Source organism: Tachypleus tridentatus, chromosome 1, assembly GCF_004210375.1.
Source record: "Tachypleus tridentatus isolate NWPU-2018 chromosome 1, ASM421037v1, whole genome shotgun sequence".
Lineage (NCBI taxonomy): Eukaryota > Metazoa > Arthropoda > Merostomata > Xiphosura > Limulidae > Tachypleus > Tachypleus tridentatus.
In genome coordinates this window covers 43,050,706-43,078,219 of record NC_134825.1, presented here as the reverse complement: position 1 = coordinate 43,078,219, position 27,514 = coordinate 43,050,706, and the positions used below count along the sequence as shown (strand labels likewise).

At 30.6% G+C, this 27,514-nt stretch overlaps 1 protein-coding gene across 2 annotated transcripts in view; it reads left to right on the top strand.

Annotated features, from left to right (window-relative positions):
- glu (structural maintenance of chromosomes 4-like protein gluon) overlaps nt 1-27,514 on the top strand; it is an 82,273-nt gene that overhangs the window by 43,522 nt on the left and 11,237 nt on the right. The window contains exons 15-24 of one of the 2 annotated variants that reach the window (XR_013026377.1): nt 3,005-3,166; nt 4,355-4,395; nt 8,781-8,968; nt 9,353-9,588; nt 11,745-11,871; nt 20,596-20,647; nt 20,905-21,042; nt 21,242-21,386; nt 23,464-23,637; nt 24,957-25,141. Coding sequence is in view for 1 of the 2 variants with exons in the window: in XM_076494581.1 (XP_076350696.1) it covers nt 3,005-3,166; nt 4,355-4,395; nt 8,781-8,968; nt 9,353-9,588; nt 11,745-11,871; nt 20,596-20,647; nt 20,905-21,042; nt 21,242-21,386; nt 23,464-23,637; nt 24,957-25,136 (1,443 nt within the window). In the remaining variant the exon portion in view is untranslated. The remainder of the gene's footprint in view (nt 1-3,004; nt 3,167-4,354; nt 4,396-8,780; nt 8,969-9,352; nt 9,589-11,744; nt 11,872-20,595; nt 20,648-20,904; nt 21,043-21,241; nt 21,387-23,463; nt 23,638-24,956; nt 25,142-27,514) is intronic. The other variant, XM_076494581.1, reaches the window with a different exon arrangement.

Below are 27,514 nucleotides of genomic sequence, written 5' to 3'. Positions count from 1 at the left end.
TTTTAAAGATTATGCAAATAAACATTGCACTACATTTTATACTGCAATAATTCAATACATTGATTCCATATTTTTATAGATAAATTTTTGTGAAAATGCTTCATTAAAAGTTCTGATTTCTTTGTCTGTAAAATACCTAATGTTTACTAAAACTTTGAGATTTTTCATGAAAATACACAAAACATTATAGAAGTTATAGTATGAAAACTAAAGGTCAGTTGATTGAACTTTTAGCAAGAAAGTTAAGTAAGAGTCCAACAATTAAAGCTGTTAAAGTAAAAAAGCAATAACTATGCTTTATTCCTGTAAATGTTTTAAAATAAACCAAATCCATGTTCACTTAAAGTTAAATCTATGCTGCTGTTACTTTTATAAATGTAACAAAAATAATGTTCAAACCATTAATATCAGATTCAAAGTTAAAATGAAATACTACGAAATGCCACACTTTAAACTTTATTATATTAATGTAAAAGGTGTAAAGTTCACGCTAGTCTTAAGTTTTAAGAGGCTCAAAAATTAATACAACAGGGCACACCTGGCTTTATATATACATATAAAAGTGAAGCACATGAACACACTTCCTACACAGATCTTTGCTAATTGTAAATCAAATGTTAGAGTATGGCAGTCCCTGGTGAAGTAATCTGTGATGATGACAAACTTGCTTGAAGCAAAAATGTATCTCAGGATGGCTAGTATGGGTATTAACACTTTTACTAATAAAGCAGAGAACAACATTTTGACCTTCTAAGGTCATCTTCAGGTTAACAAAGAGAGAGTTTGCAACTGACTGTTGCTGGGCACATGTCTTAGGGATGAAAGTATAAATTGGTACAGGATTGTAGGGGGAATTGCAGTTAGATTTTAGGTTATTGATAAGTATAAGTGTTCCTTTGTATTGGTTTAATTTTGGTTTTAGTTGTTGTATCAGTAGGGCTTCTTTGATTTTGAATTTATATTCATTTCTCTACTTGTATCTTGGGATTTATTATCAATAATAACAAATTACAAAACCTGACACTGTTGCATACCATATGTTCCTGGCATCAGCAAATAAATAACCAACATTTTTAAAAAACTTATAACAAACAGTGACATTCCAGTAAACACCGAATTTATTCAAAAACCAGGTACAAAACTAAAGTCCATACTATGTAAAAACTACTCTGACAAACACACCACCAACATTGTTTATAAAACACAATGCAACAGCTATCATGACTTCTATGTTGGAGAAACCAGCAGAAAAATGGAAACCAGATTGAAAGAACACAAAAAACAACAACAACAACATCTTACGCATTTTTGAACACTGTAAATCAAATAAACACAACATAACCATGGAAAACACCCAGATGCTAAGAAGGGAAACAAATATAAACAAATGCAAAATCAAAGAAGCCCTACTTATACAACAACTAAAACCAGTACAGAGGAACATCTTTATACCTTCACTAATTAATAACCTAATATCTAACTGCAATGCTTCCTACAATCCTGTGCCCATTTATACTCTTTTCCCTAAGACACGTCTCCAGTGATGGTCAGTTGCAAACTCTTTGTTAACGTGAAGATGACCTAAGAAGATGTTGTTTTCTGCTTTAATAGCAAAAGTGTTAATTCCCATACCAGTGATTCTGAGATAAATCTAATTCACAAACTAAGAAGACTGTTTTCTAGTCCTGGACATCATGTGGTATCTTCCCTGTAAGAAATTCTATTTAATTTGATTTAGTGTACTTGCATTTTGTATTCACCAAAAATAGAGAAATTGAAATGACTGCTTCAGCAACTCTCATGCAAACTGGAAACTCTAGAATACACAGTAATTTGAAAGGTTTTATATCTTGACTAAGGAGGTATTAAACATGTGATGTCCTGTGCAATAAAAGTTATGATTACATAAGAGAAATATTACATTCAAACTGAATATATGACATATTTTTTACAAAATAATAAGTAAGGATTTTTAAGTTGATACAGAAATACATTGTAAAAGTTCATAAAGTGCCAGCTATGTCTTCAACTTAGTAGGTATGTTTATGAAAAGGATGGCCAAAAGAAAGTGTAATTTAATTAGCTTCATTTGATGAAATACCTGTCAAGTAGGTTGATCCATTTCCTATTGTAGACTTTTCTGCCTTTCGTCTCTTAAATTTTCACTTGGTAACTTATCCACACTCGTGGTATCTGAGGAGAACTTTTTTTTTCTTATTATTATGTGGTATAAGATTGTTCTTACCATTTTTCACAAAAATTTGTTACCATGGAAGTTTTAGATTTGGCCAATTGTTTGTAATTGTGGTAATCTGATTTAACTTGATTAAAAATTGAAACCATAATTCCAAAGGCAGCATGCAGGGTGGAACATTATCATTATAAAGTGTGCTTAACCTTAGTACATTTTTATTCTGTAATTCTCTTTTGCTTTATAATTATTTTTTTTATTTTTCAGTTACTTATAGTTGATATTCAACAATCTTAATCTAATAACAACTCTGAATTAGTTCTTTTCACCTTTTGACTTTAAAAATAATGCATGTTTTTTCTGTAACTATGGTAATAATTTATCGGTGAGTTTTCAACAAATTGTTTTTGTTATTTTTCAGTTATGTTACCTGTTGTAATGATGTTTTTTAATGTAGTATCTGAAAAAGTACTGTGTTAAATTTGTCCTGTGGTTCCACCATATTCCTTACTTTTGTTGAATGTACATTGGATACCAGTTATTGAAAACTTCATAAACAGATTGTAAAAAATGCTTTTTTTTTTATCTTGATGCAGGATTTTATTATATCACTACAGCAACTTTGAATAAAGTTTTATATTATTTTGAGGATCAGTAGTTTAAAATGTTTCATACATTTATGGATGTAGAATACTTTATGAAATGCACTCATGAATTATAAATGTTTATTACAGAATATGGATGTGAATGTTGCATATTAGCTATATATGTTACTTCTGACAATAGCAATAATTTTCTTTTCATTCCTAACAGGGTGACCTAGGTGGAATCAATGAAAAATATGATGTTGCTATCTCTACAGCTTGTGGACCATTAGATAACATTGTCACTGACTCTCTTACTACTGCTCAGAAATGTGTTGAGTTTTTGAAGAAAAATAATATTGGAGTTGCAACCTTCATAGCTCTTGACAAAGTAAAATTCTTTATCATTTTTAAGTGCTCTCTCTGAAAAAAAATGCAGAACGTTTATTCCATAAACTTAAAAGACAAACATTTATTAGTAAACTAATAAAACTAGATTATTCTTGGCTGCTCAAAAAGAATTATGTATGATTATGCACACTTTATATTTTAATAAAGTTTACACTATTTTAAGTATAAATATGATGCATGATATAGATTTAGGTAATATCTAGTATAACCATACACACAGTCCCAGTGTGTATATAAGGACCTTAGAAATGTTGGTCAGTATTTGAGCATGATATCACTGATTTCTTCTTTTCACCAAAGGTAAAAATTAAATCAGATGGAGAATCAGAACTGTGAACACAGGGAGGCTTTGAGAGGCTTTGCCCATCTGCTTTTATATTACAAAATCTGGCCTGGCATGGCTAAGTATTTATGGTGTTCAACTTGTAACCTGAGGGTCACTGGTTTATATCTTGAAGGCATTATAATGTAACATTCAGTCCTGCTATTTGCTGGTAAAAGAGTAGCCCAAGAGTTGGCAGTGAAGACTAGCTGCTTTTTCTCTTGTCTGACACTGCTAAATTAGGGACGGCTAGTGCAGGTAATCTTTGTATTGTCTTACATGAAATTTGAAAAACAAACAATCAGATTCGAAGTTAATAAAAAAACAAAGCATTAATGAAATTAAAGTTAAGCTCCAAGACAATAATTAAAAACATTATTTTTGTAAATTACTAAATGGATAAGTATACTAGCAAAAACGATTTATGAATGTCATTTCGTAAGCATTTTTTAAAACAAGTTTCTTAGTAAAAAGAATTATTTATTAAAAAGCCGACTTGGAAAAATAGTAATTTAGCAGTTTATTTGTCTTTCAAAAACAGCTTATCACTGTGGTTTTTGGCATGTTTACTATCAGGAAAATTTTGAATGATTGTACATAGCAGGTTATTGGGAAATACTTTTGTTTGGGTAGTTACTTTATTATACTGATATTTAGTATAGTCCAACATAGTGCTACAGATGTGGTATGTAAAATTATACAATGTATTATGATTGATATTTAGTATAGTCCAACATAGTGTTAGAGATGTGTAAAATTATACAATCATCTTTCCTTTCACCAGGAAACTGTCTTTTCTATAAACGTTTTTTCTATAATAAAAGATTAAATTTATTTTCCAATTAGATGGAGAGATGGATTCCTTACACAAAGCAAAAGATCCAAACGTGAGTTTTTTTTAATTCTTTATTCATTAGAAGTTTTTCCTTAAATACTTCTGACATTTTTTTTTTTTATTCTTTCTCCAGTATTAATATTTAGGGTAATGAATGAATGTGTGTGACAAAAATTTTCATCGAAGCTCTTTCAACAATGATTTTATAATAAAGGTTTATTGACATGTGTATCAAGGCTCAAAATATATTCACACACTTCTGAGAAATTTGACTTTGCTTGAGGAAATTTTGTCTTTTTAGTTAATTTCCCAATAGGGAATGCATGAGCCATTCATATATGCCTTTAGTTATGACCAATGACAGTGAATATATTGCATGGATTAAATAAATAAAATTCATGAGTAAATGCAACTTTACATAAGGAAATGTAATCTTTCATGCAGCTTTCCTTCGAACGAGTATAATTTTGTTTCTTTATTTCTATTGCTGCACATATATTGAATTTGACTAAAATCAGAAGATGCTTACTAACTGGTAGTCATTTAATTTGTTGGTTTTAAGTAAACTTATGCCTAAGTGTGTATCTAATTGATTGTTGTAGGTATTCCTCCTATCCTCCTTTAAAGTAGTGGTCATACACTTGTCATTTTGTGGTGATAGACTGGCAGTACTTGAAACTGAATAAGAACTTCAGAAGTTGCAAAACTACACTACACTCTAGACTTTGTAAATAGAATCAAAAACTTCAAACAAAACCAAGAAGACATTTTAGTAACTTTACTTCTCACGTAAAATTTCCATTCACCTCAAAATGTGTAGAACAAGCCTTACATCTAACAGAAAAACTTGAAGACAATTTCAAAACAGACCACTTCAACAACCTCACAGAATACTGCTTAAACAACAGTTATTTTACATATGAAGGCTAGTTTTACAACCAAATAATGAATTAGCAATGTATCTCCTCCTTTCCCTCTATTGAGTTATCCCTACATGTTCATTGTTGGATAAGAACTGTTTGGAAACAAGTTCATATGCATAAAAAAAAACCTGAAATCTGGTAAACAATTATATTTGTAGTGTATGGTGCCTTATGAAAAATATTCTAGTTAATGCCATTGAATTTTTAAACATTTTGAGACCCAGTGTCATAATTTTTATACATTAAATAGAATCTAATAGTAGTTTTCCCTGTATCTCAGGATGACTGCTAGGGGTATTAACACTTTTACTAATAAAACAGAGGACAGCATTTAAACCTTAAGTCATCTTCAGGTGAACAGAATGTGATATTTTTTCTCTAGGTATCTGTAATTTATTCACCACTCCTTCAATTTAATTTAATAGCATAATGTGAGCCTCATGTTCTTTAAGTCATTGACAATATGCAGTGGGCATGAATAGTAGTTAACCATAGTTCAAAAGGCAATAAAACAATAAAATTTAAGTATATGTAGATGTATGTTGTTGAAAGTTTAAAGCTACTTACGATAAATAAAAAAAAGTTTTCTGTTATAATTTGAAGTCACTTGAAAAAGAAAAAAAGAGTAATTTAGAGTTATTTTGATTTTGTTTTGGTGGTTGCAAGGTTGATAAATTTGGACCTTATAGAGTTGGGGTAGAGAAATAAAATATAAAGTTTTACTGAAAAAAGTTTGAGATGTTTTTAAGAAGATTTACAAATTATACAAATCAACTTCAAGATGAATAAAAGTATTTTTAATTTTAACATGAAAATCACTTTGCACTTGAACTAGTAATAAAACTAGATATATTCATGGACAAATCTTTTTTAGTTATTAAAAATACTGCACTAAAAATCTGTTTTTTCATATGTAAAAGAGTTGTAATGTTTGCTGAAAGTCTGCCATATTTTGTAAAGATATACATACTATATTAAAAGTTAGAATGCTAAGTTATTGAGTTTTGTGGATTTTTATATATCAAAATTAGTGTTTATGCTGCCAATACTAAGTGTTGAATGAAAATAACTTTGGTTTTGATAGTACACTGTTATGCCTTTTTAGCATCTTTGAAGTACAAATTAATTATTTTAGCCATGTGTGCAAACTGGTTATGTGAATGCCTGTTGATAATTCTGTTACTGGCTGGCATCACAACTATCATATACAATCCTGTCTTCTGCTGTCTTTTGTCATTGTAAATGTGTATAAGTGGTATGTGGTTTAACACAGATAATATCTAAAGAAGACAGATAAGTGTTTTGTTTAAACATATATGTTTCACCATCAGTTGAACACTTCCTTCTACTTATAAATTGTTGTTAGCCTACATACTATTATACATTTGAATGTTTGAGTTTAGTAGGCATAGTTTTATTTCTTGTAATGTTTACTGTCCAATTAAAAAATTAATAGGCCCTTTAAAAATGCATTTTAGAACACAAAAAACATATCAGTCACTAAAATAGCATATCTCAAAGCTGATACCATTTAATTGGTTTTCAACTAAGCTTTGAAGAGTAAAAAATTCCATTACTGCTTAGATCAACAATTACTTTACTAATGTCTGTTCAAATTCAAAAGGACAGTTGCAAGCTCCAACTAGAAAAAGACTCTTTCTATTAGTATAAACGTGTACAGTACATGAAGTAAGAACTTGTGGTTTTGAAAACTGTTTTGGAAGTTAATAACAGATGGATAGGGCTTCTGGTTTGTGTTTGAAAAATGTGTAGATGTCTCTGCAAATGGAGAATTTAGAATGTTGAAATTACACATTTGATCTTGCCATTATTTATAGCTTGTGTGTATATTACGTAGATGCTGTTGAAGTTGTACAAAGTAAAAGGGTTCATTGAAAGAGCTTGCACATTATATGTTTACCTTATATTACCTTGCTTTACCTTATGTCAAGAAAAATAAGGATTAAGAATTTTTTTAAGTATTTACTTTCGAAGTTAAGACATTAAAAATTAGATATTATAAACCTTTTAAACTGTAAACTGTTCTGAAGCCAAGTTTATTTACCTACATTAATGATGATGCTGTTTAAATGAATTTTGAATGTAAGTGTAAAATGTTTTTACATGCACATTTGTCAAATTGATTGAAATGGTACGGAGACTGTATGGAAAAGTTTAAGCCTTCTACATTAACATAATTGAATAAATTATAAAACTGTTGGAATGAGGTAAAAGTTTTGTATTCTTTACAGAGTTAGGCATAGCCTGTTTACTAACATCCTAGGAGTATCTTAAATGCTCCCAGAACACTCAAAACTTTTATATAGATGTTAGAGGTATCACGCACACTACAGTTTTAAATATTCAGAAAATAGCTAAAATGGGATAGACAAAAAATACTATTCAACAATAATGTTTCACCACTATTAACATGGTATCAAGTACTTAGTACAACTAACCATCGCATTAAAGTACACTCAATTTGTGATGTCATACACATAACCTTGAGCTTAGCATAAGTATAAATGTACTCCTTGCATTTTATCTTTTAAAGGTTTTTAATCCCTTACTAAAATCACTTCATTTATTTTATGTTTACTCATACTAATTTCTCAACAAAGAATTTCAAATATTTTATTTTCACCAAAATGTGTTGTATCTTTCAAATGCTGGTAGACAAGTAATGGAGTATATCTATGTGTTCTTCTACTCGAGTACTAACATTTCTACCAATCTTATCTATGTAGAGGTTTTACAGTCCATACATTCTGCACTGCAAACTACTACTTTCTTAACAGTATTTGATTTAATTTATTTTTTTCAGATTCTGTTCAACTTATTTTTTTCACTTGAAAAAGATAAACCTACCTACATTGGAAGTTTATACATCCTTTCCTATTTCTTTCCACAGTCTTTTTGTTGTATTTGAGAAACCAGGTACTTAAGGAATTACACAACAAACAAAGTCATCTGAATTACTTTTTTTTATTTCTGTCAACCTACTAGTTTCTAAGTATTTTCTAACCACAGTAATGCAGTAATCATTCCTTCTCACTAGTATATTTTCCAGCTAATATACTCCCTTATCCAGCTGTTCATTTGAACTGCAGCTAGTTTTTCAATAACCAGTAAAGATTTTATGATTTCTATTTTTTGGAACTTATTTTGATCACTTTTATTTATTGTTTCTCATTATGCAGTGTTAGACAGTAGTTGAATGAAGGCAGCGAAAGAGGAGGAAATGATTATGATAGTATTGATAATACAAATAGTAGTAGTCTAACAGTTTATGTACTATTGTTTTACTTTAGTAGATTATGTTATCAGTAAAATTATTCTGGACAAGTTTACATGAGGATGTTTACAAAATGTACATGAGATGCATAAAAAATGAACAAGTGTTCTCAAAGGCTGTGTTCAGTCCCTGTATTAAAACATATTTTGTGTATTCACAGGTACAAAGAGCTGTTAGACATATTTGTTAAGTATTTATAATAAATTTTGTATTCCCTAGTCCTGAAAATGTTCCTAGACTTTTTGATTTGATTGAAGTGAAAGACACCCGAGTTTTGCCTGCTTTCTATTATGCTTTACGTGATACTCTCGTTGCAAACAACTTAGAACAGGCAACTCGTATTGGTCTGCAAGGAAAGAAGAGACACAGAGTAGTGACATTAAAAGGAGAACTCATTGATTTATCAGGTTAGTGTGAACACAATTCTAAAATGAAATACTAAGAACCCTACACTTGGGTAACCTAAAATAAAATGTCATACTCAATTTCTGTGGTTAATGTACTAAGTGTTTGTTTAATTATTTAATGTGATAAAAGATTTAAATAAATGATTCTGAATTAAAGTAAAGCTTAATAATCAAAAAGAGAAGATATTTGTAGTATCTTCTCTGATATTATGACAAATATATTGTAATATTTGTGATATTCAAGTAGTGAAATATATCGAATTATTAGTATTGGACTAAAGTATAGTTCCCATGAGCTGCTTTTTTGTTATTAAATTTGTATTAACTAAATCAGTTGTTTAGTTATGTAGAAATTTGAAAGCTTAATGAATTTTTTGATAATAGGAACCATGAGTGGTGGTGGTGGAAAAGCTGTTTCTGGAAGAATGGGAACTGCTGCTGTCAGTTCAGACATTACTTCTGATGAACTTACAGCTATGATTACCAAACTAGAAGAACTGAGAAAAATCACTGAAGATCTTAAAGAAAGGAAGATGATACTGGAAGAGAAGATGGAACAACTAAACAAAGAACTCGTTGCATTACGCCATTCTGAACAAAAGCATAGACTGGAGGTAGAGGTAAGAGTTACATAAATATAATACCTAACTAATGTTCCTCGTGTATTATTTCATCCCAGAGAGAAACAGGCTGAAGATAAAATTGCAAAAATAAAGTTACTGAAAATGAAATTTTAGCATTATATTTAAAATTTAGGTTATAGTTACAGAAGCAAATACTCATATCAATTACTGACTTGGTAGTTTACACTGACTGTGTTACCCCAAAGGAGCCATCAGAGTTTTCATACAATAACTTTTAACATTTTGTGTATCTTCATGAAATGTTTCAAGCTCTTTGCAAACAGTATAATTCTTTTGCAGACAAAAGATATCATAATTTTTAATTAAATATTTTTATTAAAAATTTGTTTGAATATATGGAGTCAAGAGTGTTGACTCCTGAGTGCAAAGTGATTCTCAATTTAAGCTTTAAAATACTTTTCTTCATCTGAAAACTTTTACATTTTGTTTGAATAATCTGTATCACATGTTAAATAAACACCAATCATTTCTCTTTTAAAAAAACTTTATATATTTGTTATTTTCTCTATTCTAACTATACATGTTCATCAACTTGATCAAACTTGTAATCACTGTAAGAAAATATGAACTAAAGTGAATTTCACTTTAATTGTGAAGACTGTCTTTTTTGCAGTTTGTCTGTTCTATCCTTATTAATATGGACAATGAAATTCCAAAGTATTTTTCTTGAGAGTTTCTACTTCTAATCTTTTCATATCTATTTCCTTTACTTATTTTACTGTTAGCAGCTGAATTAGAAATCTGCCAAACATAAATAAATAAATTGATGCTCCTAATATGATACCATTGATAGCAAACAAGCATGGGTGGAACAGTAATGAGGTTCCCATGGAGTTCCTCATGACTTCAGTTCTAAGAACATAGTGCGAGAGGATTTATTAGCTTGTTTGCAGTACTGAGAATTATCTAACGTAATAAAAATATGAAAGTTTTTATGATATGACTGTGTACATACTTCAGTCTAATCCAGTAAACTTTTTAGGTATTTGGATGTTAGTATGTTAGTTATCATCTTTGGATCATCAGAATTTAGCAGTGTAGGTGTACAAAGTGTCTACATACTTATGAACTAATATACACACACACACACACACACACACACACATTATTACTATTTACTCATAAATTCTTAATTTGTTGTTATTTTTCTAAAACATTGGACAATATATATTGTAACCATAAAATATTCAAGCCATAAACCAAAACACATTAACATGAAAATTTTTTGAAAAAAAAAGATACTATCTATCCCCACTACAATGCAAAAAAAGAGACTGATAGATGGTGTATCCCTCTCTCAATGTAAAAAAGACAAAAAAGAAAAAAAAAAGTGATAGACAGTGTATCTACACTGCAACGTGGGTTCTACTTCTCAGTCACCTCCAAAACCTGGGATACATTTTATAATACCATGTTGTAGCTTGTACCTTAGGATCCCCCTTTTTTTTTAAATGTGCAGTGTATTTAAAAAAAAAATTATATTAATGTGTTTCTGTTTCTTGTAAAACTGTGGGTTTTCCATTTAAGCCAATTATACAAGACTCAGATTTATTTAATTGGGAATGTGCTCTATCTTTTGGTTATAAGTATGTGTTTAATAGAAATAGGCTTGAGTAGACATGAGGTTTCAAAAGAAAGGAGTTGTGAGAGATCCTTTTCTGGTGAGTTTACTAAATACATTAGTATCTCAGCATATTAAAAAGTTGGGAGACTCATATTTTATATTTTTCTTAATCTTATCAGTCTCTTAAAATATTGGTTTCTAAATGACTAATTATAGATGTTGTACAGTAGGTGTAATACAGTGGTGGGAGTTTCTTATTTTTATATTTTAGCTTGTCAGTTTATAAAATTGTGGTTTCCAAATTACGAACCACTATAGACAGTAGTTCTGCCTTGAATGGATAGGGGTTACTTTAAAGCCCATAAGAAAGTACGTTAATTAGTAATGGTTATCTAAGAAAGCCCTGATAAATTACACTTTGTATGTAAATAAAATTTATAATTAATTAGCAGCAAACTTAAATACATTAGGTAAAGACATTATTGCAGATCCCAGGATAATTTGTATTTTTGTGGCTTTATTATTTTAATCATCCTTATAAGAATTGTTTAATTTTTTTCCAATATAGGCCTTCTCAACCCAGGAACATTCACTTACCCAGCAGGAAAAACAACAACAAGAGCATGTTAAAAATTCTGCCCCAGATAAAAACCAGATGAAGAAGTTGGAGAAGGTTGTGGTTGAGGCTACCAGTGGTAAATGTTTTTAAACACTTGTGGCAGTGAAAGCTGTAGACTGAAATTTTTCATACATTTTTATCAATGGGTCTGTTTCAAATTGGGTAGTTTTATTATAGATCAGCAAGTAATATTTAAAAAGTTAAGTCAAAAATTTAGAGGTTAAACAGTAGAATTAGAATGATTTAATAGTTTGGTGTAAGTATCAAGTTAGTGGGGGAAAGGGGCATTTGATTTGGGAGTGTTTATTTGGGGGGCATAGCCTCCTCCAAAATAGAACTTACAATATTTTCATGTAATATTCTATTGTGCTATTCTCATTGTTGTATCATTGCAATCCTAATAACTTCAGTGAATTGGTATAATAACATACATAGTGTTGGCGATAAGATTTGAATGGTAGCATTGTTAATTAACTCTTTCAGCACAGGCTTGGCCCTTGGGACCAGTTTTGTAACAGTTTTGTGTTTGTTACAGTTTCCATGCTATAATTTTTAACTTAGTAAGTATACATTAGTAAAATTTGACATATTCCTGATAAACATCACAAAGCATTCATATGCAAAATATCAGAATTTTAAAATTAAGTCTTAAGGTTTGTTAAGCAGTTTTCTCATGTGTTTTTTCTTTTTGCATGTTGTCAATCCAACATCCAAAGTAATTTTCATTTTATGAGTAAAGGTATATTTGTGTATTTATTATTTTTATTATATTGCTTTCAGCCATACCTGGCTAACAGTACAGAAGTTAGAGTGATGTGGAGCACATGCACAGTCATGTTACCATATCCAATGATATAAAACTGTCTTTAAGTTTTTGCAATGTGACCTGTCGTGGTTGTATTTTATTGGACTAATATCTTGTAAAATACAGTCACATTTCAATTATTATATATTATATATGTAACTACAGTATTGTACAAAAGCATTAGGTCAAGAGACTATTTTGTCATTCTTTCTATTTTATAAGGCTAATTCTTCTATGCCATTACAGAATATAATTTTCAACACTATGGTAATGCTTCACTGATTCCTGTTGACAATCGAATGAGTTAGGGTGAGAATACTTATCATTCTTTATAATTTACATCTATTTGTACCAAGGGCATGTCATAATGGTTCTGCTTGAATGAATATATTGATCAAATTTAGGGTTTGAAATAACTGTCATGATATCCCGTACAGTTTATTAACTGTATAGAAAGAAGCTGAGAAGATGCTGCCATATGTACAGGTGTATGCTAGAAGAAATTAATTTACTTGCACTTTACAAATAAACCTTGATGAAAACAAGTGTTTAACACTATATATTAAGGTTTGTTGTCATGTCACAGCCCAGAAAGTGTAGAGAATTGTCAGCAGAGCAAAAAATTTCCATGAAACTTTTGCATGATGCTAGTTGGACTCTCCCAGAAATTGTTGCAGACTTAACCATCACTGATGTCAAGCATGAGATAAACAACCATGTACCAAATGGCAGAAAGATGTCTAGATCTACAGTGTCAAGAAGACTCAAGAAGAATGGAATATTTGGTTGTGCATCAGTTTAAAAACCTTTACTTCAGTCTTCAGATATCATCAATAGCTAAAAAATACAAAAAATGGACTGTTGATGATTGGAAAAAAATGTTACGGACAGATGAGTCCAAGTTTGAAACACCTGGTTCAAAGTATAGCTTGTATGTCTGGCACAAGAAAGGTAAAAGATACTTACCTCAATGCATAGCACCTACCATGAAGCACAGTGTAGGCATTGTGATGATTTTGGGGTGTTTTTATACTGAGGTAATGGGAGATATTTGAAAAATAGATGAAATATTGGAACACCACAAGTACCATCTGATACTGATCCATCATGGTATATCCAGTGGTTTGTGTGTTATTGAAAGAGGATTTTACTACCAAGAAGGTAATGGCCCCAAACACTCATTTAACATATGTAGAAATTAGTTAGCTAAGAAAGAAGCTACTGGAATAATTCAAATGATGCAGTGCTCCACAGAGCTCAAGTTGAGCAGATCTAGTATTTTATATATCAGAAATGTGACAAACCAAACATTACTTCAAATAAATTTTATTGGAATCTGTTAGAAATATTTGGTGTAAAATCGCAAAAGACACTTTCATTAAATATGTTGCAACAATTCCTGAAAGACTCCTACAGTTGCACTACACAACAAAGTTTTTGCTTCTTGAACACTGTTGGGTGTTCTTTATAGATGTTTGGCTGCTGATCACGAAAATCACATCCAAATTTGCCCATCACGTACTGTTTCATCAAAATCTTTGGTTTCACCAGGACATTGCTACAATGGAAAAACAATATCAGGGCAACTGGAATCCGTCAATGCTTGCTGAATACTGTTGGACACTGCAACGTGATGCACCAGACATTGAATACAAACGAAAATCAGGAGCAAAACACTTTTAATTATGTTGAACTTAATGGCATATTAGAAACATAAATGCAATTAAATAAGTTATTGCAATTAAACGGTTAACTGTCTATTTCTCAGAGTTCCTACATGATGAAGCAAAACCAAAACTCTATTTGTGCATACCAACCAGGTACCTATCACAATCAGCAAAAACTTTTCAGGAAGCAAAACTTTTCAAAAGAATTGTTGTTCAGTGTTATCAAAGCAAAACGGGACACAAAACTTGCTGACTACTGTTGGACACTGCAACGTGATGCACCAGACATTGAATACAAATGAAAATCAGGAGCAAAACACTTTTAATTATGTTGAACTTAATGGCATATTAAAAACATAAATGCAATTAAATAAGTTATTGCCAGTAAACGGTTAACTGTCTATTTCTCAGAGTTCCTACATGATGAAGCAAAACCAAAACTCTATTTGTGCATACCAACCAGGTACCTATCACAATCAGCAAAAACTTTTCAGGAAGCAAAACTTTTCAAAAGAATTGTTGTTCAGTGTTATCAAAGCAAAAGGGGACACAAAACTTGCTGACTACTGTTGGACACTGCAACGTGATGCACCAGACATTGAATACAAATGAAAATCAGGAGCAAAACACTTTTAATTATGTTGAACTTAATGGCATATTAAAAACATAAATGCAATTAAATAAGTTATTGCCAGTAAACGGTTAACTATCTATTTCTCAGAGTTCCTACATGATGAAGCAAAACCAAAACTATATTTGTGCATACCCACCAGGTACCTGTCACAATCAGCAAAAACTTGTCAGGAAGCAAAACTTATCAAAAGAATTGTACAGTGTTATCAAAGCAAAAGGGGACACAAAACATTAACTGTTTGCTGATTCCAAGTACTTTCACTTCTTTTATACTTAATATGAAGATGAATAATATTTTGATATTTCACCTGTGGTTTTCCTTTCATTGTTCATTTAGTCTGAAATCTAATTTTTGACTTTGTTCTAACATATTTTCACAGTACTATATATTATCACTGTTTATAAATAAGTTCTTAAACTTATTTTTTCTTAAAACATAGAAAAGTAAAGAAGGAAGTAAAGTAAAGAATTCTCTTGTTACAACTCGTACTCCTTCACTGCTTGTTGTAAGTTGCTAAGCCTTTCACATGAAGGATGTAAAACAAAATATTTTTTTCCTAGGTTTTGTAAAAACATTTGAAATAACCCCCGAAAATTATAAATTACTACATTGGTACCATAGAGTTTCACTTTAATTTGTCAAGCTTAGTAACTTAGCTGAAATTTCAAGACTCAACTTACCTGCTTGAAGTTTTGTATTAAAAGAATGAATGATGATGCAGTACTTAAAAATGGCTAAGAAAATCACTAAGAGGGCATTCTGAGCTTATGTTTGGTTATTTACATATCATAGACAGAGGTAGGTGTGTATAAGGGAGTTTTTCCATCAATGATTGATTGATTTAGTACATGTATGCTATGCTATGTATGTTTCACCTAAGAGGGCATTCTGAGCTTATGTTTGGTTATTTACATATCATAGACAGAGATAAGTGTGTATAAGGGAGTTTTTCCAACAATGATTGATTGATTCAGTACATGTATGCTATCTCAGCAAATAGAAAATGTAGGAGGTTCTTATTTTATATTCTAATTTGATAATATCAGTAATTGAAGTTCCTAACTTACACAGAACTATAGACTTTGTATTTTGGCATCACAGACATCTAATTTGAACCAGTGCTGCATTAAGCATACCACATGGCACAGAAATTGTTGTTTAGGTTTGTGCTTTTAATATTTACTTTTGAAATTTAAAAGTTAAATAATGTATGATACTAAAATTGGAATTATGATCTATAATTTGATATCAAACATAAATTCATAAAATAGTAATTCAATAAAATGCTGAATAAGAGTCAGCAAAGTCAGTGACGTAGCCTGTGATCCATGACCAGTGTTGAGAGGGTTAATGAAAAATCACAGTAAATGCAATAGACTATCTCAGGACTTGATATTAGAGAAATTAGTTTTGCTTCATTCATGTGTTCTCTTCAGTTTCATGCTGTCTTCTGGTAGGGAAACTGGTCAAATGCTTATTTGATTCCATAACTTCGAATTCTCTCAAGGACGTGGGAGGTCAAAAAACCGTTTCACCTAAAGTGCCTTTGGCAGACTTTTGATTAAACTACTTTTGATGTAGTTATCAAATTATTTTTTTTAAATATAAAATCACTGTTGGTTTTCAATAGGTTTGATATTTATATATTTTTATGTGAAGAAAAAATAACTTTGCATTTCCATGTATTGGGTTGAGGAATAATTCGTGAGCATTTTTTCAAGTTAAAAAAATATATTCATAAATGAAACGCTTTCGCAAAATATTTCATGTCATTTGGTAGATAATGTTTTGCTCTAATAGATGGTGTGTTTGATTTTCATATGTTTTTAATTTTTGCTTTCATTTTCAGCTCATTAAATGGAATGTCAAGTGGACAAAATCGAGCATTTTTGACACCATCTGCTTTTCGTATTTAATTTCTTGCAATTTCGTTTAAAACAATGCATACTATATACCTAGGTATTACATGAAATAAAGTATCATAATAAATGTTTTGGGTGTAATGTGTTCATGCATTGAAGTATTGTATAGTCTTGCATGTAATGCTTGAATGAAATTATTTAAAAATGCTCACGAATTATTCCTCAACCTAATATAATATATTTTCTGCTAACAGTAATTGTGGTTTCATTTACATAATGTTTTTCACAAAACTTACATGATATATTAACAGAACACCTTGTTTTATATCTTCAGTTGTTATTCTGTTTGAAGCTGGATTATTTTTAGTGGGTTTTTGGCTGAGACTATCAGTGATCTTGATTTCATTTGTAGTAAGTAGATGGAGACATATATTTGGATCTATGGTGGTCCTCCCAGAAGCTCTGAGGCTGCATGTGAGGGTATTCCTCAACATTTTGGAGAGACTTTAGGATTTGATTTCCAAGGGTCAACATGGCAAATGGCCCATAGTGGCTTTGCTCTAACAAAACAACTTACTTTATGATCATTAAATAATGTATTAGAAACACAAAAAGAGGCCACTTTGGGATAAGATGCCTTTGATTTGTTTTTCTTTTGTTTGTTATTCAAGTGTGCAATACTTTGGGCTTTTTCTTGGTTGCTTTTCAGCCAGCAACTTAATTAATGACTGAAAAGTTTTGGAGCAATTTGTTTTTTTTCACATACACATATTGGAGTTCATGAAGAAAAGTTTATTTCTTAGTTATGTGAAGGGTCAGGTAGGCCTTATCTGACATTTTGTTGGAACTTCATGATTTTGCTAACCACCACCAGGTGGAGGCATGTTTTCGATTTTCAAACAATATCACCTTGAATTTTGGAGTTATAAGGTGGAAGTTTTTGTTCATCTGTATAGGTCTATGTTCCCTTTAGTAAGTCAGTTGAACTTCAACATTTTGTTTCCTTTCACTTCATTTTCTCAAAAGATTCTTAGGATCACCAGTGTCATTGAGGATAAGCTGGATCAATTGTTAGCATGCATCCAAGGTTTCCACTGTTTATTTGGATTGCCAGTAACGTGTGTTATTATACTTTCAGAAGCTGTGGGAGCATGGTTTCAAGAATTTTTGGGTGTGTGGTAATCTTAATTATTACTTCAAATGCTTTGCAAGTCCTTGGGTCACAATTGATTGTAAATTTCACATCTTCCCACTGTTATCCACACAACCTATAAGGTTTCTGTCTTCTGTATTTCCTTGGGATTTTGAACTTAGTTCTGGAGTTATTTGAGTCTTGTTGATCTGGGTGTAGTGAAAGAGTCTAGCTTGTTCTTCAGGGATTTTATTCCTGTTAGTTACTGGGCTTGTGAAGACAGAAAATTGGTGTCCAGTCATTGTTCTTTCTTGTCCATATGAATGCTTAGATTCTCCAAGGCACATAAGCTAATTATTTCTCAATTTGTATTTATTTATTGGGATTGTAGATGTATAACATGGTTGTAATTGGCTCCTATCTGCACCTTGCTTTAGTGGTGGAGACTTGCCACTATTTGTATTTGTGGTGCACAAGGTTTAGGTATAGCAGTTCTGAGTTTTTCCTTTGGTCTCATATAGGCCTAACATGAATTCAACTGTATAGTATGAGTTTTCTTGGCTTCTTCATTCCTTTGCACTGTGCACATACCATTCCATGAACTGCTAATTACTTCTGGCAAAATATCTTGTCAGTTGTTATAGCATCACATCATGCTTCTACTTTCAAGTACAACCTGAGCAGTTCTTATCTTTAGGAACTACAACATCTATTCTTGCTCTGGTTTAGTGTCATCATTCTGGGTATTTCTTATCTTTCATCTCTCAGTTAAACTCGGTTGTCTCCAAACCTGCTCAGTGCTGTAGAATAGGACACAGCACTCTCACTCATTTCTCCTTCTCCAGGTGTTTGGAGGGTACTTTTTTGGAACCATGAGCATAAGTTAAATTCTTTGTGCCTTTGGGAAAATAACATAAGTGATCCTTTTATTGGGCTTTAAGTGACCAGGGATTGTACAAATCTGTTTCCTGGTTTTCTCAGTTGAAATTCTACTTTGATCTTGAGAGGTTAAGGGTAAACCCAACTACAAATTGAGTTCCTCTACTGCCACTTCATCCAGAGTTCCATTTTCTTTGTGAATGCTTTGAATTAGGAATGGGGTATTTACAACATCAGTCAGGAATTCCAAAGTATGCACAGAGGACAAAGGTTCCCTACAGTGTTTTGTCCTTGCTCTTCAACAGGCAAGGTTTCATGGTCTGATCTTCTTATGGAGTAAATCATCAGGTTTCACTCTATTTTGTTGTGGTGTCTGATGTGTGTCATCAAGGAGGCATATGATCTAGATCTCCTTATTTTTTAATTTTGGACCTCCTTTCGTGGGACTAGTCTTATCTTATCACCCTTCTAGCTTGCCATATTCCACAAGTGGTGCCTGTGGTAGCAGGTCGATTGTCTCAATACAAGCAGATTCTCCTGACAGAATAGATGTTGCATTGCAAGGTTCATTTGAATTATTTCTTATTTTGCAACTCTTTAACAGTGGGTTGGCCTTTCATTGGATCATCCAGTTTCTGAGAATTTGGTTTCCAGTGCCTTATTTTTTGTGAATTTGAAGGAGATACTTTCCATGTGACAAGATGGGATTACAACTGTCATTTCTTTCCACTTCATGTTGTATCCAGAGTATGAAATATGATATGTTTCAGTGCAGTGTTAGATCCTGTTGATTACACCAGATTGGCAGCTACACCTGGGTTTCTGCTTTTGTGGTCCCTTCTGGTGTGTTCAACTCTTTTTTATGCTCTCTCTGTGGAAGCAGTCATGATTGGATATGGCATTGGTGCTTAATTTCCGAGGTTGACATTTAGCTAGCTTAGTTTCTGCATGGTGTAAAAGTTACATTTCTCAAAGGTAATGACATGCATGTTGGCAATGTTGTCTTGAGAAGAAGTTGAATCTTTTTCAATCAGTATGTCAACCATAACTTGTTTTTGACTTGGCTCTTTGACAGAGGTTTTTGTGTCTTCCACAGTTGGCATTGTTTATTATGGCCTTATTGACTGCTGTTTGATTATTGAAACTACATACTTTTGAGTTCCTAGTACTTCAAAAATTCCTTTAATCATTTTATGTAATTTGGTCCCAAATGACCATTCCAGTTACTTAATAGGTAGCTTCAGGTTATGTGTTCCTTTTTTTTTTTTTTTTTTTGCACTGATTTGTGACCTAACTCTTGTATGTCATGTACCCTCTTTATCAGCAGGTTTATTGTTTGTGGCTGCTAACCTGTAAACCTCACTGTTCAGAGTATTTTACACTGTGTCCACACACCACTTTCTCATTCTCTCTACTTCCTAATACTAGTTATTTTTATCAAACACTCTATCAGATAGATATAGTTTTCTCCAATTTATTTGCTTACTCTTGCTATATGCTGATAGTATCTTATTAATATTGAACTGTGTTGTGATAATAACTGTTTTTAGGCATGGTTCTCTATGCCTAAAATCTCAAATAGAAGCATTTTCAAAAATATTATATATTTCTTTTATATGCAAAAACGGCTCGTTTGGGTTGAGAAAATATTTTACATAGAAGTTCGCTCTTCTATGTAAAATATTTTCTCAACCCAAACGAGCTGTTTTTGCATATAAATTTCTCAAGTGGGTTTCTTGACATCACTGATTATATATTTCTTTATTTTTAAGACTTTTACTCCATTAGAAAAATAAAAAAACTGTTTTTTTCTATTGCCAGCATACAAAAAGTCAGCAAATGCTGCATCTGTGGTTGAGAAAAAAGTTCAAAAGTGAGTTTCAAACATGGTTTTGTATTTCATAATTCTTTTAATACATTGCAATATTTAAAATCATTCTTACTGCTTATTATATATAATAAGTTATATTTTTAAATAATATTTACAACCTCTGGTAAATATTTTTGTCACTTTTAAATGGTTATACTTTTTTGTGAATAATTGTATTAGCAAAACAACTAAGCAAGGATGCTATAAATGTATGATTATGAAACAGAATTTTATAGATAAAATGACTTGTTATGTTGTAGAATACATAATCAGATACTTGAAATAACTGAAGGGAAGATGGGTGAATCACAGAAGAAAGTGGACTCTCTAAGTAATCAGATTGATGGTGTTTCTTCAGCCATAACAAAAACTAATGTTGCAGTAAAAACAGCTATCAGGTTAGTCTGATTTAAATTATGTTATCAGAATTTTCTTTGATTCCTTTATTTGTCTGTAAGAAGAATTATTATTTGGAAATAGCAAATGTTTGTTACTTATTAAGAACAAAAATCTGTATTTGTTAGACCTGTTCTGGTATTAAACAATGATATTGTTTAACTAAGTAATAGAAATAAAACCTTTCTTAAATCTCTTAAGAAATATTAAAAAAGGAGAAGAGAAAGTTACGAGTTTGGAGAAAGAAACTGTAGAAAATACCAATGATTTGGAAAACTTGAAGAAAGAGCTAGAAAATCTGGAAGTGAAGGCCCAGAATATCATGGATGACTTGGATGCATCTGATGTAAGAAGATACCATAAGTTATTTAAACATAATCTTTAGACAAAATCTGATAAAGTACTTGAAAATATAATACAAGTACCATAAACAGAATTCTTTGCTTTTCTGTGAAGTTTAGAACATTTATCGCCAAAAAATCTTTTGTTTTTTCCCTTATAAACTATAACTAATTAAATATAAAAACTGCTTTCATATGTAGAGACATATGAAGCTAGTAATGTAATATCATTTTCAAAGTGAACTTTGTAATGATTGATAAAATTGTTTATAAAAATTTTCATTATTAAATACATGTTTTGTCATATTCACAAAATATTTTTAATCCATTCTGGACTGAAGGAATGCCATTAAGATTTTCTGATTTTCTTCTATTGCATTCAAAAAGTTTTTTTTTTGTAAAGCTCCATTTAACTTAGTATAAACTTTCTGAACAATATCTGGTCTTTACTTAAAAGCTTCTTAGAAATATTAAACAAAGTTATATCATTTTTTTAGGTTTTGAAATTCCCAAAGTTTTGTTGTGAAAGAACAGGAAATTTTTTTTTATTCAGTTTTGTATAATGAATAATAGAAAGTTCAGTTTTGTACATCCATGCAGATTCAACTTATTTGATATTCATTAATGTATTTCTTTTGATACTTTAATTTTTTCAATGAAGCAGTGACCACTCCCAGTTATAAATCATACAAAACAGTCACTTTTGTTGGGTGTTGTATCATGGTTTATGCCAACAGTATTCATGGCAGAGATCAGTTATATTTAATAAATCTAATCTGTTTTCAGGAGATAAGTCATTTTATTTGTGCATATTTTATAAAGAAGATAAATTTAAGAATAATTTCAATAAAATTAGATATATGTTATCAAGATAGGCTACTTATTCTCTTTACTGAACCTAACTAAAGTTACCCAATATCTTGTTATAGAATAATACTCCCATAGCTTTCAAACAGATATAATTTAACATACAAAAAGATTTGTCAGGAATAGAAAAAAAATTATAAAAAAAATGCTAATCTATAGTTTGGTCTTAAGTATTTTAAACTTTGCATCAGGATCCTCTGTTTACCCCTGCAAGAGCTCTTTGTAGTTAATGTGTTCACAAACCATAAATTACTGATAAAACCACTTCATTAATTCTGTGTTGATGAAGATTAGAATCACCTTTCCAAGCATATTTAGTCATTGGCTCTAGCTAGCTCTTTTTTTAATTTTTTTTAGATGAGCTTCATTAGTAATTGTTCAACCCACAAGTCATGCAATTATAAAAAGATGGCAACAAAAGGCTTTAGTAGTAAAACTATCGACAGAAAATGAAAGTAACAGAAAACAAGCCATGGGATAATAATTTCTTGGCAAATATCAATATGGAAAAAAAATTTTTAAAAATTAATAAATGAAAATTGGAACTTTCTAAAAACGTTTTTTCTAAAATTTGTTGAATAAATTATATATAATACTCAGATACAAATTTTGAAATATTTTAAGCAAACAGATTTTTGAAATAAAGTTGTATAATCATTAACTTAAATTCTTAAGTTAGATGTCAAATAAACTCCTGCATATCAAAAAGGTGCATACAGGTTGTCATAGTTGTAACATCAGATCTTTGTTTTTTTTTGTAGGTAGTTAAGTAGCTTGTTTACATTTATAGAAGACAATAAATAACCAACAAGTTAAGATGTCTAACACTGTGTACTTTGTTTACTTTTTCATGTGTAGTATATGCATATGGTTATATATATATATATATATATATATATATATATATATATAGTAAGAGGTAAAGAAAGACAATTTTTAGATTAAATCAAAGTTATTCAAAGTTAAACTGCCATGGAAAAAGATTTAAACTGTTTCTCTTAGAAAATGTTCAGATTGTGATAAACTTGGATCATATTATTAGCCGGAAATAATTAGGTTGCTCTTTCAAAATATATATCTAAAGAAAACTTTAAATACATAATTCTTTATACAATAAGAATGTGCAAGTATAATTCTTATAACTATCTTCATTGTCAGGAATAATATTACATTTTTTTCTCTCACAAAATATTTCAAATTTTTTTCATTTTGTAGAAAGAAAAAGAGAAACTTGAGAAAGAACTTAAAATAATATTGCAAGAAATCAGTGTCATTAAAGAAAAAGAAAATAAACTAAACAGTGACCACATTGAAGTCAAGAATGAGTTGGATAAATGTACCGTTAAAATTCGAGATAATGCCAATAAAATCAAGCACTGGGAAAGTCAGGTACAAAGTATTCTTTTTCATCTTCATTCTCTGTGTATACAGGATACTGGTTTCACTTTGACATGAATGTATGGTTTATCCTTTTTGTAATGGTAATGTATGATAGTTTTCTGTTTAGTTATTCAGGTTTTGTAAAATGTATAACACATTACAATATTTTATTATTAATGGTGTTATTGATGCAGAAATTAATATTTAATGGAATTAATAGGAGAAACTAAATAAAATTATTAAAATACACTGTAATAAATATAAGAATGTATTAAATAAAGGTTAAGGAAATTTTACTGAAGGTGTTTAAGTATTTTTAGTTGTTAATAAGGTGATTTAAATGACTTGGTACTGCTTTTACGTGGATGAATACCTTATTATATGCAATATATAGGCTTATTTAAAAGTCTGAAAGTCAGTAGTTACAGTGGGCTTAATGGGTAGTAGTTGGGAGTTACACTAGTTTGTTTAGATAACTGGTTTGGGATTATTTATACTAGTATAATTTGTTTGCTTGGCTACTAATTAGTGCTTTACCACCATAATGAGGGCTGGAATGCCAACTTCAGGAGTTACGTTTATTTTACTTATCCACAAATGGTAATACATTATATTTTTACTTTTTTTTTTTCTTCTTTACCTCAGAGGTCAGTCACCTTCCCACAACTATTTCCAAGCATTGAAGGGGTGATATAGATGTGGGACGTTATGGGCTTGAGTAACTACATCTCCTAATTTCTATTTCTCTTGATCATTTTGTTATTCAATTATTATTATTTATGAATTTCTTCATGTAAGACTGGTGAATAGAGCTTAAGACTGATAGATCGCCGACTATGGGTCCTACTTTCACAGTCACTTCCAAAACCGAGGATATATGTTAAATCACACATTATATCCTGCACCCTGGGAATCATTTTAATTTGTGCAGCATTTTTTATTTTTGTTTAGACTTGTTTTTGTTCATTAGAAAATATGCCCTCTTTTAAACACCAAAATTTTAAATTGCTATATCAAGGCATATTAACAACTGTACTTCCAGAGTAATCATGCTTTTTGTCTATATTGCTTGGTCTAATATTTTAGCCTTATGAAACACCAACATTACAGTTATCAAACTTTTAAAATATACATTCTCAGGTGTACTTTAAATTTCTGTAATTGTATATAATATATTTTGTTTCATATCTTAAATGTAAGCTTAAATTGCTACAAATTCTTATTTTGTAAACTGTGTGAATTTCTTTAATTATTGAAAAGTAGACATGATCCTGTACTCACTTTTTGTACTGCTAACAGTATGATGTGTTCATTTTTGTTTGATACAGCTTGCTAAGTTGACTCTTCAGGAACTTGATGGTGAAACTAACGAACCTCTTACTAAACTTCCACCTGAAGACTTGGAGAAAGTAGATACTGAGGCATGTCAGTATGAAATAACAGTTCTTGAAGAACGACTTCAAAACATGAAGCCTAACATGGCTGCTATTGCAGAATACAAGAAAAAAGTAAGGTTTTTTATGTTGTGGGTTATATTTTAACTTCTCTTTTTAATACAAGCAAATGCCTGGGTTTAAATAAAGGCTATTGATGATCTACTGAAGACGAAGTACTTACAAATAAACATTCAGGTGTAACTGTCTTTCACTGTTGCATTTTAAACCACAACTGTAAATGTTTTAAGGCTTTATTTTTACATGTAAAAATGTAAACTGCATCTGTAGTAAATTTAATATAATATTGTTCCTGATTACTATAAAACAATTGATAACTGAAAAACTTTTTCAATGTAAATTAATATATAGCATCATTTGTTATTAGAAAAAGCTGACCCTTTTTCTCTATAACAAAGGATAACAAACCAAATGATTTGTACACACCACTAATTAGCACTAATGTAATTTATTGGCATGAATTATTGGCACTTGTGTAATTTTAAAAATTAAATAAATAACTGAAATGTTTAATATTCACACAATGAAAAGTTTATCAAAGCAATCAATGGCTTCCACATAAGAATGCTATATATTGAATATTTTGACGTAAAAGTGGATTGTTACTTGTAGAGTGTTTTGAAGTGGAAGCTGTTGATGGCTTTATTAAACATTTAGTTGTTTAAAAGATATGAAACATTGCATTTTAATTATTTATTCAATGTTTTTTAAGCACTCAATATATGTTCGTACTAGATATATTAATTATGTTGAAATATTACATGGGTATAGTCAATGTAATTTATCAATACAAGCATACAAGTATTTGTTAGTTCTCAGCAATTAAAAACTGATATATTAATGAACTTTTAGTTGTATGTAGTGATGCTAGGGCACTATTTTTAAAAATATGCATATAATCTCATTAAAATCTACAATTCATGAATTATATATAAATGTAAAAACCAGATTAATTTTTTAAGTAACTATATTTGATAGGGCTAGATTTCAGCAATATGACCTTCATTCAGTAGCACTCAACATTTTTAGCATAAATGTTATTGATAGAATTAGTAAAACACTAATGTGTTGTAAATATAAAGAACAAGATACAATGTATGTGTACTAGGTCATTATAACTGATATTTTATAGATATATCATTGTATATATATATAAAAGTATGAAGGAATTGGTACATATTTCCAATACCATTTATTTGACATATGCATCAATAAGTAATCAGTTAGATGTAAGTAGAAAAATACAAGTCTAATAAAAGTAACACTGGCACAACTATTTTGTGCTTCGAGGACCAGAGTTAAGGTCATTCTAGCCAATGTTGTGGCAATACAGTCATTCCATTAGTCATTACTCAGTGGACAGCTGTTTCACTTCAATGGGATATGAGTGAGCATTCTCATTTATAGGTTTGCTTGTTAACATTTTCATTGTAAAATGATTTACACCAAATAATGGACAAGTGGCTCAAAACAAGAAGTGTAGAGAAAATGAACAATTGAAATCAGTTAGTGTTTCATGAGATCTGAAGTGTAAAACATCTAAGCCAAATAATAAAAATGGTCCAGAAAATTTGGTTATTAGGAAAAGAAAATATAATGGCAATTATATAAAATATAGCTTTACATGCATTGATGATGAAGAGTGTCCAAAACCATGGTGTGTAATTTGTGGCAATTTTCTAGCAAATAGTAGCCTCAAATTTTTCCCTACCTCGCCACCATTTAGAAACTAGGCACCCAACACAACTTGCCAAGCCTGTAGATTTTTTCATGGGAAAAATCAGTCAAATGGAAAGTGACATTACCAGTTTTATACTTAGAGCAAGAATGAACCTGAAGCATCGTACCAAGTGAGCTATGAAGTTGCAAAAGCTTCATCACAGAAAGCTTGATTGGTCCAGTTAATTCAGTGCATATTCAGAGAAAAGGGAGTAAAAACGATTGATTTGGTACCTTTGTCCGATCATACATTATCACAAAGAATTGATGACATGTTAAGTAATGTAGAGACCACACTTGTGAGGAGTCAATAATAGAATCGTCCATTTATGTTAAACAGTTTGGTGATGTCACTAATTTGTTTTGCTAGTATTTGTATGTTATTTGAAACAAGGTATTGTTGAAGAAGACTTACTATTTTGCCATCTATTGAAAGATTATACAATTGGAGAAGATAACTTCAATATGTCTAATGCACATATTTAAGAAATTGAAATAGAATGGTTCATTGCCTTAGGCATCTGCACTGATGGGGCCACATCAATGATGGAGGAGTATACCAAATTTTTAGTTTGAACACAAAAAGGTTACATCAAATGATTTTTGGATTTGTTTAGCATCCATAAGCAAGTTTTCACATTAAATGATCACAACCTTTCTCTTTTCAATACTTATTTTCATGCACTTAGTCTGTCCTTTACTGTTATTGATCT